The sequence below is a fragment of the Calidris pugnax genome, unplaced genomic scaffold, assembly GCF_001431845.1.
Source record: "Calidris pugnax isolate Ruff unplaced genomic scaffold, ASM143184v1 scaffold29, whole genome shotgun sequence".
In the NCBI taxonomy this organism is placed as follows: Eukaryota; Metazoa; Chordata; class Aves; order Charadriiformes; family Scolopacidae; genus Calidris; species Calidris pugnax.
Genome location: NW_015090768.1, coordinates 430,711 through 444,356, shown reverse-complemented (window position 1 = coordinate 444,356; position 13,646 = coordinate 430,711). Strand labels below are relative to the sequence as shown.

Genomic DNA, 13,646 nt, shown 5'->3' with positions numbered 1-13,646 from the left:
CTCATGATGGTTTTCTTCGTCTCGCCGTTGCCAGCTGAACACGTGCCCACGTTCCATTACTATCATTCTGGAAATGTGTAGAGGCTGCAAACCAAAATCTCTGCAAATATTTGCTTTAATGTTTAATGAATTTGCTTCAGCTGTGTTTACCCTGCTTTTGTACTCACTTTCTCCAAACACTCACACATGAAAGCCTCGCAAATACGGTTCGAGGTTGAAGCAGTACTCAAAACAAGGATTTCCTCCCCAGTTGCATGCACGGTGCTCCCCTGCAAAGCCAACCCCTCCAGCCACAAAAGGCTCAGTATTTGGACACTGAAGGAGCGACCGTTCCTGTGGGGGAGGCAGGGAAAATGAAAATGTCCCATTCTGGGTTTTCTGGTAGTTAGCAAAGTGGAGGGCTTTGACGTGCACGCTTCCACACGGTGAGGAGCGGGGCCACGGCGTGGCTGGCACTCACAGCATCACTCACAGCATCGCTCAGGGTGTCACTCATTGTGTTGCTCATGGCATCACTCACAGCACCAGTCACAGCAGCGCCCACGACATCACGCACGGCGTCACTCACAGCATCACTCCTGGCATCGCTGGTGGCACCACGCATGGCACTGCTCATGGCACGATGCACAGCACCACTCGTTGTGTCACTCCTGGTATTGCTCGTGGCATCACTGGTGGCATCACACATGTCACTGCTCATGGCATGATGCACACCATCACTCATTGTGTCACTCACAGCATCACTCCTGGCATCTCTGGTGGCATCACGCATGGCACTGCTCATGGCATGATGCACAGCACCACTTGTGTCACTCCTGGTATCGCTCATGGCATCACTGGTGGCATCACTCGTGGCACCACTCATTGTATCGCTCATGGCCCAGCGGCACCACCAGGACCCTGTGGAGGACCAGGTTGCAGCCGTTGATGCTCCACACCCCATTGAACCCGGGCAGGAGCTCCACGGGGTCGCCCAGCTCACCTCTCCCTGTGGGGCTGGGCAGGTAATTAGCGTCTGCAGAGTAAAGAGATAAATTCCCCTACGTGTGTGGCATCTCCCACCAGGCAGAGCCTGGCAGCCATGGGAGACTCGTCTCCCCTCGGCTGTGCTGCTCCTCTCCTCTGTACTCATCATGAGGGGTCACATCACCTTCCCAACATGGACTGACCCACGAGGGCACTTAATTACATAGATAACATAGTTTGTGTCACAACTAATCAGACTTCATGGTACAAAAGGATCTCTTCTGAAGTGAGAGGTTAAACACATCCTTTTTTTGTGAATGACAATATGTGTGGCCACTGAGAGCAAAATTGCCTGAAGTGGGTGTTATGCCCACTCCAGAAATCTTTTCTTAAAGGAGAGAATGAAATTGAACCGCTGACATTCTCAGCTCTAGAAATGCAAAAAATCCGCATATTTTTTGAGTGGATTTGTACGTTAGGAAAAAACAGAATTCATTGAACTTCAGCGTATTTGAGAGTGATTAAAATCCATATCTCAACACAAAAAGGGGGTGGGCTGGTTTTTGTGGCACGAGGCAGTTGTAATTCCATTGTTGTGCTGCTGAGAACGGCGGTGGCACATTGTGCATTACTTTTATTGACACTGACTTCCACCCCACCATAATCAATGTTCAAATTCAAATCTATAGGACTATTTCTGTGCCTTAAGTCGGGTTCATGCATGAAGGTCACCCATGAATCAGGGTCCAACAGTGTAACCATAAAGCTGCAAAAATAAAATAAATGTTAAAGCATAACCGTCTGACCCGAACAGACTTTTTAAGGCGAGCAATACCCATTCTCTATAAATATGGTGAAACCAAAAATGAAGTCTCTCCACAATGGGGTGTTTGTTCCCATTTATTGTCCAGCTGGATCAGAATAAAATAATTGCTGGTTCCTGCAGCCCTGAGGAACACGGTCAGGGCCCTCCCCCTGCGCAGCCCCTGCTGCTCCCCTTGCTGCCTCTTAGGTACGATGCTAAAGAGCTTGATCCATGCTTTCCCGTGGTGTTTATACATCATTTCCTTTAATAGAGGAAATAAAATGTGAGTGGGTAGTGTGTCTTAAGACGGATTCATTGCCAAGTTAACATTAGATGTTATTTTAAAAACTCATAAAATTGACAAGAGGCACGGATTGATAAGTTGTAATAAAGAAATTCTGTTTGCTCTGAACACCAGTCGGAAATAATGGTTATGTCTTCAGACACAGCAGAGCAAGATGTTTCTGGTCTGTTTTGTAATTTGTATAAAGGGAGCACAGGGGAGCAGCAGCACATGGCGGGGACGGGCACCTGGGGACCGAAGCCTGAGGAGCCCACTCAGACGAGGTCTGGCTGTCTCAGTGCTGCCTGGGAACGGGCAGGAGTGAAAAAATACGGGAAAAAAGGGATAAAAGGTAAAAACTCTCTTGCGAGGCAAACATGCTGATGTTGAACAAAAATAAAAAACTACAATTAGGAGCACAATGCCATGTGGGCAAGCTCTCTGCTGTGGGGCTCAGAGCACCTTGGTGCTTTATTTAGCGCCGGGGGAAGCAGGCAGGGCAGGGGACAGAGCACAGAGCAGTGAGGTTCCCTCTGGCTGCCTTCACCCGTGCTATTCAGCTGGCACGGAATGGATGTTAGAAACTGGCTTTCTTCCACCCGCCGCATCCCAGGATCAGGAGATCTGCCTTGTGTTGATGTGCCAAGCGCCAGCAGAGACGTGGGGAGAAGACGGGGCAAACCCAGGAGTGGGGCTGTGGTGCTGGACCATGGGCATGGACCCATGGCAGCACCCGAGGAAGGTGGCCTGTGGTGTCTCTGCACAGCCACCCACACCAAAAATATTCAAAGTATTTTTATTTCTTTTCAAACCAGGACAACACACACTGGGTATTACCTGGCACTCTATGATGGACAAGTTTGTCAGAGCTCTGGGCTCCTCCTGCCCAGCTCAGAGATGGCCAAGTGCAGCAGAGTAAGTTTTCCTCAGACATTTCACTCCCTGCTGCCTGCGGGAGGGCAATGAACTGCACCCCTGTCTTCCTCAGGTCTGAAATAAACAATGCAGCTGTTTTCCTAGCTCTGGGCTCCTCCTGCCCAGCTCAGAGATGGCCAAGTGCAGCAGAGTAAGTTTTCCTCAGACATTACCCTTCCTGCTGCCTGCAGGAGGGCAATAAACTGCACCCCTGTCTTCCTCAGGTCTGAAATAAACAATGCAGCTGTTTTCCTTAAAGAAACAAAATATCCTTTAAGTGCATTATGACAATGAAAAGCAGTTCAGCCTGCGGATGTCTCTAAGGAACACAGCGATGGGTGCCCACAGCCCCCGTGGAGAGAAGACAGGGGCAGAGACCCCAGAGGGTAATGTTTACAGCACTCGAGGCTTTAAAAAATTGTGATTTAGGGGGAAGAGGAGGGCGGCAAAAATACTGCCTTTGTTACCACCTGTGTCTGGGTGGCAGGTTGTTCCCTGTGCCCCCGAGACCCCTTTGGAGCAGGATGGAGCCATCACCACCAGGCACGCTGTGGTGACCACCAGGGGTGGTTCTCACCGGGGCAGGGTCACGGGAGATGAAGGACAGGCTGGCGGTGGAGCTGACTCAAGCTTCTCCTCTTCCCATCCAAGGACCTAAGTTTTCAAAATCTACATTATATTTGTACCTCTACAGCTGTAAAAACAGGAATAAGATATTTAAAGCTCAGTTTGTTTATGGAGTAGTAACTCACAGCTTCTGAAGAAAGGAAGGGCATTGCTCACGGCAGCGGATGCCAGGCAGGAGTGCAGGGAAGGACGGTGGGTCTCCGTTCCCTGAGCCCAGTCCTGGGTCGATGTGCCTGTGGCAGGGACCCCCACAGCCCCTGTCCCTGGGGAGGACACGTGGTGCCCAGGAGCCCCCAGCCCACACTGAGTCCACATTCCAGCTCAACGCATCCCACTCTGCTGCTTAATTTCTTCTCCAGCCAACTATAATTGTGCAAAACCATGCTGCTAATCTCATATTTTTCAGATTAATTTCAGCAGCATCAGCATATTGGCAATTCAATTAACTAATTATTTAATGTGTTTGTTTTCTTTTAATATATCCCCAGTAATAATTGTTGGCCCTGCTGTTATAGAAGATGCCAGAATCTATTTCAATTATTATTACTTTTAAAGCACAAATGACATTTTTAATATCCTCCTGGATGCTTATTACCATAGGAAATTGCCACAAGAGTCTAGTAACATCTCCTTCTGTAACTGATATTTATATTCTTCTCATTACTTCTTCGGCTCACCATGCACTTATCCGGCAGCAATCCCCTGTGATCAGGGACATTGTCCTCTGTCCCTTTTACCAGGTCACAAGGCAACGACAAGAGTGAGACTTTTCTGCAAGATGAAATTTGTTGAGCTCCAGCTCCCAGGTTTGTGGGAGCTCGCGTGCCTGTGACCATGTGGCCATGACAACCCAGCCTGGGGGTGTCCATCCTGAGCATCCTTGTACTAGACAGAAAGGAATAGAAGAATGCACATCCAGGTACTAATTTGAATTACCCTCTTGCCCTGACCTGGTACTTTCAGGTGTTGTACCACCGGGTGTGCGTCTGCCAGGAGAGGTGGCAGCACTTCTCCATCACACCTGAGGAACCCCTCACCTGGGTCATGTGCATTCAGGGCTTTTTTCCCTGCAAGAGTAAAAGAAGGAACTTTCAAAATATGTGCTTTCTATTTCCATCATGGGAAGGTTTGCACCATCACCATCCCATTTCCAGAGCTGAGGGTGAACTGGGCAGTGAGTGACCCTCAGCGTGCACCTCAGGGGAGGCTCAGAGGTCCCCATGGAACTGAGGAATGGGTTTTCAGAATCCTTTGTGGTGCTTACGGTGTCTCTAGGTCTGCATTGTCCTGGTAGAGAGACTAAAACAACCAAAATCCATTACAAGCTCTTAATTGTCACTTTCTGCAGCAAATAGCTGTTTGCCCGCATGAGTCACTCATGGCGGTGGCGTTCCTGTGCTGCTCACTTTAAACAAACAGCAATGTTTTGATAAAGTTTGCAAAAGCATAATTAGTCCTACAGGCACAATATTTTCAGATTTCAAATGCTTGTTCTCCAGCTGTAGTTTTAGATTTATAATTTCAAAAGCAGCTGATGGCAGTCTCCAATGAAGCTGAAGGTTTGAGGGTGGGGAGGGATGGGGGTTGGGGCTAACGGCATTCAAAACCTTCTTGAAATATATGCACACAGAGAGGTGTGGTACGTGTCTGTGTTATAGACATCTGACACAATCTAAAGAAGTGAGAAAGAAAGAAAGAAAAATCTAGTATAAACACAGACTTTAACACGAATTCTGCTGGGATCCCATGGCATGTAATCCCTTTTTCATGCAGTGCTTTATTCCTGTAATGGACCAAAACACACTCAAGGAAGAGAGTCGCTCTTTCGGAACAGCTGAAAAGGAAATATTGTAGTAAAGGAGGACACGGCCAGGCGAGAGGAGGAAACCCCCAGAGGTGTGTCTCACCAAAGAGGTCCCAGTTCCCAGGGAAGAGGGAGATTTCCCCAGGGACTGGTGGGACGTGGGGGCACGGGGGAGGTTCAGGAGCTCTGTGAAATCCTTGGAAGCTGGAGCTTTTGTGGCTGTGAGGCCCCAAGATGTCAGCTATAATCAACCTCCTCTCGGAGAAATAGACCGCTACAGTGTGCTCATTTTCAAACAAATTCAATATTTTGCTGGTTTGCTTGACTTTTAGATTTATTTCCCAATTGACTAACTCGTGGGAGCTTTCCCTCTATACGGTGACTGCTGTTCTTTGGCTTTAGGAGCGGCGTGGGTTCTGCTTGGGCGATAGTGAAACGGTGAGCAATTCTTTATTTATTTTACTCTCTTAAAATGTCAAGATTTAATACAGCTTCAGCCTCAGCTCAGCTGCTTGAGCGCCAGAGCTCCATGGCTGTTTGTCAAAGGTGGACACCTCTGGGCAGGGCACAGGTCTCTTCTCTTTAAAGCCCTCCCAGAGAAAACCCAATTTCTGTTGGGTTTCTGCACTTTGAAAGGCAGCACCCTCAATGTCCTGCCCGCGACGCCTGGGGCTGTGCCAGCTGCTGGGCTGGCTGGACCAGCAAATCCTCATCAGTCCAATTCCTAACGAGCAGCGTGGGAAGCTCCCTTCACTTTAATTTAGCATCAGTTTCATAGTTTGTTACCTCAATTGGATTTGAGCAGACATTTCTATATACATTCACTGGCTTATTTCTTGTCTACAGCATTATAGCAGTTTGGGTTGCAGTAATTCACTGTTTCGTATTGGGAATTCTCTTTCAGACAGCAGACTCTGGGTTTATCTATGCCTACTGGCTTTTGCTTTTTTAATTTAACCAGTGACCATTAACCCCAACTGCTCCTGGTCCACGCAAGCTGCTGTTTTCCAGAGCAAACAACATAATGTGTTCTTTAGTGTTTTGACCTGATCTATTTCCTGCACTAGGCAAAGTAAATAGCAATTACTTTTGAAAACAACATATTTGCTTGTATTTATATTTGTATTTGACACCTGCAGCTGTTTTCTTTGGGCTGGAAAGGGCAGTGCTCCTGGAAAGGCTGGGCAGCCCCCGAGCTCCTGCAGCTCCTGGGGGTTTGGGGCAGGTTGGGCTGAAAAACCACCAGAAAGACCAGGAGAGAAGCGTGGGCTTGGGAATGGTGTTAACAGCACCCGGGGGAGAGACGGTCTGGAGGTGAGCTCAGAGCAATAAAACTGGAGAAAGAAGAAACCCTGACAGATGTTACCCCAAACCAGAACCCTCCCAGCTTGGACAGCCCGTGCCCTCTCTCCTTGAGCTCCAATCCACCTTTAATCTGCAAAAGAAAATAAACCATTGCCATTACTCCACAAGCACTGCATTAATGTACTCGTGTGCCAGTGAGGACGCCACGGAAGATTTACTCATCGTTGCTTTAAGGTTTTTACAGATCATACCTAACATCTATCTTCATTTCTACACTATAAATGCCAATAATTTGGGAGCAGTTTAGCAAACTGCCACAGAAACAGAGAAAATGAATGCCTTGGAACAAAAGAGCCTTAACAAACGGCAGAGATTTTGAAAGGCTGTGGTGTCAGGGGTTAGTTACGCTCCTTCATTTGCTATAGCAACGGCCACGCGCGCCGGCGCCTTCACCGCCGCACAACATTCGCTGCTGCCCACTTTTTTTTCCTGTAACCTCTCCGATGGCCTGGAAGTCCGCAAGTGTCTCTTAATTGACTCTTGTTATGAAAATTCCTTCCTGGGAAGCATCTTGAGATAAAGATCTCTCACACAGGAAAAGAAAAAAAAAAAAATTGAATGGGCTTTCTCTGGCGCAACTGTAAAGCAATTTGCTACGCAATTAGTCAGAAAGAAAGAAAATGTTCCATTCTCGTTTATTTTTTAAATTAACAGCAGAGAAGCTAGTGCATGCTTTTGTAGTCCAAGCATTTCAAAAAGCAAAAATACCCAAATATTTCAGCAGGCATGACAGAAAAAACAAAGGTCAACAAAATGACTTTTTTTCTTTCCATAGCAGAGCATTGTCCTCGAAAATTATATTTGGTTATTTTTGCCTTGTTTTCTTTCTCAGACTATTTTTGGTGGGTTTTCTGACCCTCTCAGTCAGGGCAGCTCATTTGCAATGAAGACCATGAGGGTCATGAAGGCCATGAAGGCTGTGAAGGCCATGAGGATCATGAAGGCCATGAAGGCAATGAAGGCCATGAAGGTCATGAAGGCTGTGAAGACCATGAGGGCCATGAAGGCCATGAAGGCAGTGCTGTTGGTCTGTGTGTGTGCACAGCCGAGCCTGCTCCTGCACTCATGGCGTAGCGTTGCCTCCATCCATCAGGAGGAGCTTGTCCACAAATGCCATTTTTTTGGACCTTTCTGGCAGCAGGTTCCACAGTGAGGAATGCCGCTTTCTGGTGCCGATCCGTGCTGCTGCTGGGAAGTAAAATCCTGATGGATCACCAGAGCCCACCATGGAGCTTTTCAGTCCATGACCCCAGAATGTCAGGGAGAGGGATGTCCATCGGACGTGTTGAGCCTGCAGAGGGGGAGGCAGGTCGCCAGCTGCTGGAAACACGCTGGGCAGGAAAGTTTATAACTGCAGAGGATCTGGCCATGATTTTTATGAAAATTACTCTCTAAATGGTGGCTTATTGAGATTTATTGACAGTAATTATTCAAATGAAGAAGTGAAGCTAGTAAATTTGGTTCTTCAGAAAATTTGCACTGATTTGCAGCATTAATAAATACCAAATAGCTATTCAGGTGCAATCTGAAACTCCTTCACTCCATTTTTCATTGTTCACTGGTTTGACAGACTTCAAAAATCTAATCTGCAATATTGTGGTAACTCATTTTTTAACTTATCTCTGCCTGATATCCATTTTATAAAACCTTACCTGTTTTAGACATAAAGGCTTGTCATTCTCCCAAATCAAGGGGAAAGAAGATAAAAAACAAAGTTCTTAAAAACTGATTTTCAGAAGATCAAATTAGCTGGCTGAATTGAAAAATAACATTAAAATGTTTGTGGTAGACTTGGAAGAAAGTATTCACTATTGCGACCAAAGTAAAAATAATAGGGGCTACATGTTCTATAATATAAATGTGGGAAAGAAAACGTTTTAAAAAAGAAAGAATCACCTGAAGAAGAATTCTGAGATTGTCTTGATTTGTGAATAGCGCACTTGATAGACAATTTGGCAGAGCAGACATTAATTTGGTTTTAACTTTTTATTCTTTGAAAGCGGAAAAAATACAGGTTGAAAAACTTTATCCACCTCCACGGTGAGATCTGCAGTGAAATACAGAACTTGTGCTGGCACCAGCACATCAAAATTGTGCTGAACGTCAGCAGCCGCAGAGAGGAGACTCACCAGAATAATTTGCATCTGGAAACCTCCTTGCAGGAAAAGACTTGAGGAGATCAACAATTCATTTTATTCTGAAATGTTCAGAAGGTGACTTCAACTGACGGTAGAGGACTCTGTCTTAGCACACAAAGCCGTCTTCACATTATGAAGAAATGAGACAATTGCGAATAAATCAAAAAGGGATTTTTTTTCTAAACAAGGCAAAGGGAAAGGGCTTCAGGGAGGATTTGCAGGTTTAATTTTAAAGTGCCTGTTATGCAAAAGGTCAAACCAGGTGACCATGACAGACACTTTTGCCTCATAATCCACAAATCTGCCAACAGAGAGATATTTAACCTGTTTCCTACCTTCAGATTTAAAAGCATTATATGTTGTTAAAATCAGAGTTTTAACTGGAAAAGTTTAAGGTGATATTTAAATTAAAACTGGCAATAAAGTACTGCAGTAAATCATTCAGCCACAGGAAGGAGAATATTTAGTAGCTGTTACCACATGTTGCTGAGGAAGCAACCACCCCGGTGCCACTGCTGAAGAAGACCCACCCCCAGCAATGCTTTGGGAGCCCACCAGCACCAGCCTCAGCATCCTGCATTGCAGGGGATGAGCCCTCTAATTGTTAAATTATATGTTTTATTAACTTTTCACGTGCTGAGCAGGGGTGGGTGGGTGGCATGGGAAACAGCATGCGGGCAGCTCTGCCACCACCACAGGGACTTCATTAGCATTTGGTACCACACCATGGAGAGAGGATCATAGAAGTGTAGAATGGTTTGGGTTGGAAGGGACCTTCAAGACCACCTTCAGTACCACCCCCTGCCCTGGGCAGGGACACCTCCCACCACACCAGGTTGCTCCAAGCCCCCTCCAACCTGCCCTTGAACCCCTCCAGGTTCCAAGCTCTACGTTTACCCAGTGAAATTGCCCAACCCCAAAAGCTGTGGTTTCCTCGCTTGGTGTTTGCAAGCAGAGAGTCACAAATGCACATGATGCAAAGGAACAGCGGACATTTATTATACGTTAATGAACATATAATAGAAGTTATCTTTTTTTTTCCTATAAATATGCTATTGTAATACTTGCCCTAAACTCCCATGCAAAAGAGGAACAGTAAATACAAGTATCTCCTTTCTCCCCAGCAGCAGTGAGAGCAGCTCCTTTCAGCCAGAGCCCTCCCCATCCCAACCGGTCCAGCCCCACCACCAGCGGGGCTGCTCCAGAGGGACCGGAGGCTCCTGCCATCCCTAATGGCAGCGCCAGGTATTTCACACCTCAGCAATGAAACAGCTGGAAGGGCTCTGCACTCAGGGGCACTTAAGGAGCTTAGAGGAAATTAAAGGATATTATAGAAATATGAATTATAAAGAAGGAAATACTAAAGGATTTTTCCTCCATTATGTCTCACAATTATTTTAATTCCTCTCCAAAGGCAGGAGGCTTAGTGTGATCCCAGTAAATCAGCGAGGAGTGTTTGCAGGGCCCCCCCCCAAAAGTGGGACTAGCCCAAGCCCCATCCCGGCTCCCAGCGCCCCTGGACGGGCAGGGGGGTGGCTGGGCACAGACACCCACACACGCTCACACTGGTCACAGGCACCTTCTTAATCCACCTAACACCCTCACGGGGCACAGGCACAGAATTAAGGGTGTCCCTCCTCCTTCTCCTACGCCTTTAAGGCCATGGTTTAATTCCGTACACAGAGAAACGTACTGCCAAAAAGGGCAGGGCTGCAGAGAAACAGCGGCAAAGGGGAAGGTCTTGAATCTATTAACTGAAATATCAATATGGTCTAAAACTATAAATATCTTCTTTTAAAAAGAACAGTTACCAGGGCTTCTAGGCAGGAGGAAGAGAATATGTATCGCAGGAGTGCCGTATTCGTACCAAATATCTTATGTGTATGGATAATAACTACTGTCCCTGGTGGGACCTGGGGTTGTCCCCGAGTACCCCCAGGACTCAGGGGACCCAGCCCCTGTGCCCTGTTGCTCCTCGTGACTAATACAAGAAATAAGCCCATAATGTAGATTTCCAGATGGAAACGTATTTCTGAGTAAATGGTAGTAAGAATTTTGACTTTGAACCCATCAGTATGTGATGATCTAGCAGCCTTAATAATGAAGATAAATTTCTGAGCACGTCAAAACATTTATGGAGAAGACTCAAAGAATTAAAAAATGCACAGTGATTCCTCAGACACCCAGACTGAAGTTCAAGCGAGTATCCCATCTGTAAGATTCACTTTCATTTCAGTTTCAATTATAAGATTTTATTCTTGCGATTAATTTCCACTGTCATCTGAAATCTAAAGGTTTGACGCAGTAAGACTCAATTGTGGTGGGAAATAAAAGCTTCTCTACCCTTTGCTGTATTCAGCCAAGAAAGGCATATTTTTAGTATTACAACAACAGAAAAATTAGCAGATATTATGCAAAGATTACTAGAAATTGTAAAAATAATGCTTTCTATTGGACGAGGCTTTCAGCAACGTGGTGTGGTGGGAGGTGTCCCTGCCCAGGGCAGGGGGTGGCACTGGATGGGCTTCAAGGTCCCTTCCCACCCAAACCATTCTGTGATTCTATGATATAAATACTTTAATGAGTTTGGTTTAATGAACTTCCCCTCATATTGCTGATGATATTCTGTCATCTCTGAATTCCTTTTTCGTTGCCACCATTGATTTGCCCTCACTGAGACGCCAGATTCCTCCACTTTCTCGTGTGGGTTTGGGGACGGGCAGGGAGGAGCTCCTGCCCCTGCCCCGGGGACTCCCCCGTCACTCGCGGGTGGCTGTTTTTTTGTGCTCCCATCCCTGAAAAATCCTAAATCCTCTGCGGAGCAGGGGACCTTGTGCTCGCAGCGCCTGCCTGCCCGATCTGAGCAAGGACCGCACAGATCAAAAGGCACCCGAGAAGAGCTGTTTAATGATCTGCCTTCCCCCGCTCTCACCCTCCTCTCTGGGATCCTGAAGTCATTGCCAATGCAGAGCTAAATGAAACCAAAACCCTCAGAAGCTGAAAAATAAGAGAGGAAATCAGGAAGCGGAGCTCTTTTCAAGTGCAGATGTAAACGAGAGATAACTCCAGACTCAGCTCTCTGCAGGACACTTTGAGTTAAGATCCCTCTTTCCCTCTACGCCCCCAGCCAGCACCAAAATACACGTTTCATTTTTCATGTCACCTCCAAAGGCGTGTGGGATCAGCTGCGGGATAACGCTCCGCCAGGATGAATTTGGGGGGAGGGAGAGGTGGGGGTGAATCCATGGGACCGACCACAGCCAGTGGTCCCCAGTGTCAGGGCCCCTGCAGAGGGTGGATGGCTCCCAGGATGGGGACCCTGCCTGGGGGTGCTCGGGGACAGGGGTTGCAGGGAATCCCCACAAGCAGGAGGGTTGGGGTGTCCCTGCAGCAGCCGGTGGCCAAGGGTCTGCATGTCTGTGTCCAGGGCGTGTGTGCCCGCGGGACAGGGAGGAACAAACACCCACAGGGGGTTAGAGGAACACATAGTGCAAAGTTGAAGTTCTACCATTTATTAGACTAATTATTTTCTGAAGGCAGAATCTAGACAACCAACATGAATATGCAATTCTGCATGTTGTCACTTTTCCCATCATGCCACAAGGTCAGCTCTAATTGACTTTAAAAATCCATCTTAAAGGAGGCTTTGCAAAGGAGCCAAGAGCTGAACCGGTGCTGAAGGTGCTCGTGCCTCCTGGTGGTCCCCTCTGTTGTGACCCCCTGGGGACATGCCCCAGCAGCAGGACCCCACAGAGCCAGCACCATTTCCTGGCACAGAAGGAGCCCCCCGTTGTCAGCCCGGAGGACACCAGCACTGGGGGGACAACAGAGGAACATCATGTGCCATGGGCTCTGCTGGGGTTGTGGCTCTTCCCAGACAGGACTCTGGCACGGCCAGTGGGAGCCAGGTCTTCTGCTGGAGGGGGGGGGGTGGCACAACTTAAAGGGGGCACGGGGCCATATGTCTTCGACATTGCCAAGAGGATCTGAGAATCAGTGGGGTTTCACCTTCTGCAGATGAGCAGTGAATTTCCTCCTTTGCTGTTTGATTGCCCTCGGGATGATGTCACTGACTGCGCTGCAGGCGCCTCTGGGAGCCCCTTCTACCCACCAGGGCTGCCTTTGCACAGACTGAACAGAAAAAGAAGTTCATCCCTGAATCCACAATCTGAGCCTATTGTACTAATTCCCTTGAGGGCGGAGGGAGCTTTAGTGGTGGGTTTCACAGGGTTAATCATCAGCTGAGAAGGGAGTGCCTGGGCACAGCAAAGAGACTTACCCAGGGCCATGCTCCTGAGGACAAAGACCTCCCGGGACCCCGATCCACAGCTCTCACATGGGCAGAAACAGCCTCACCTGCTGCCAAATAAATAAAATAAAGCTGCTATTAAACTTACAGACTCAAAAGCTAAGTCTTAAACTTTTAAGGTACTTTTAGCAAAATAAAGCTCTTCTGCAAATGTAAGACTTTTTTCATGCATTTTCCCCATTGTACTGGGGATTCTGTTTCACTAGAAAAAAAATTACTCCAGAAAAATGCACCCCATTTAGTCCCCAGTGGCGAAGTAAAACCTAAGGGTTTTTGGTTTTTTTTCAGTTTATGCCCATGGGGGTTTCAGTTTCAAAAAGCAATTTCGGGTTTTAAAACCAGTTTGCTTTCCACACTGCCATGCCAGCCTGGTCTGGCCACCGTGTCCCCAACACGCTGTCCCCAGGGGGGACCAGCCCTGCCCCCCCCCCCCC

At 47.4% G+C, this 13,646-nt stretch overlaps 1 protein-coding gene across 1 annotated transcript in view; it reads left to right on the top strand.

The window, feature by feature from the left end:
* The first annotated feature begins 875 nt into the window (after window positions 1–875).
* Window positions 876–13,646, top strand: part of FPGT (fucose-1-phosphate guanylyltransferase) — an 81,993-nt gene continuing 69,222 nt past the window's right edge. The window contains exons 1-2 of the mRNA XM_014937190.1: window positions 876–1,004; window positions 7,598–7,792. Coding sequence (XP_014792676.1) covers window positions 876–1,004; window positions 7,598–7,792 — 324 coding nt within the window. The remainder of the gene's footprint in view (window positions 1,005–7,597; window positions 7,793–13,646) is intronic.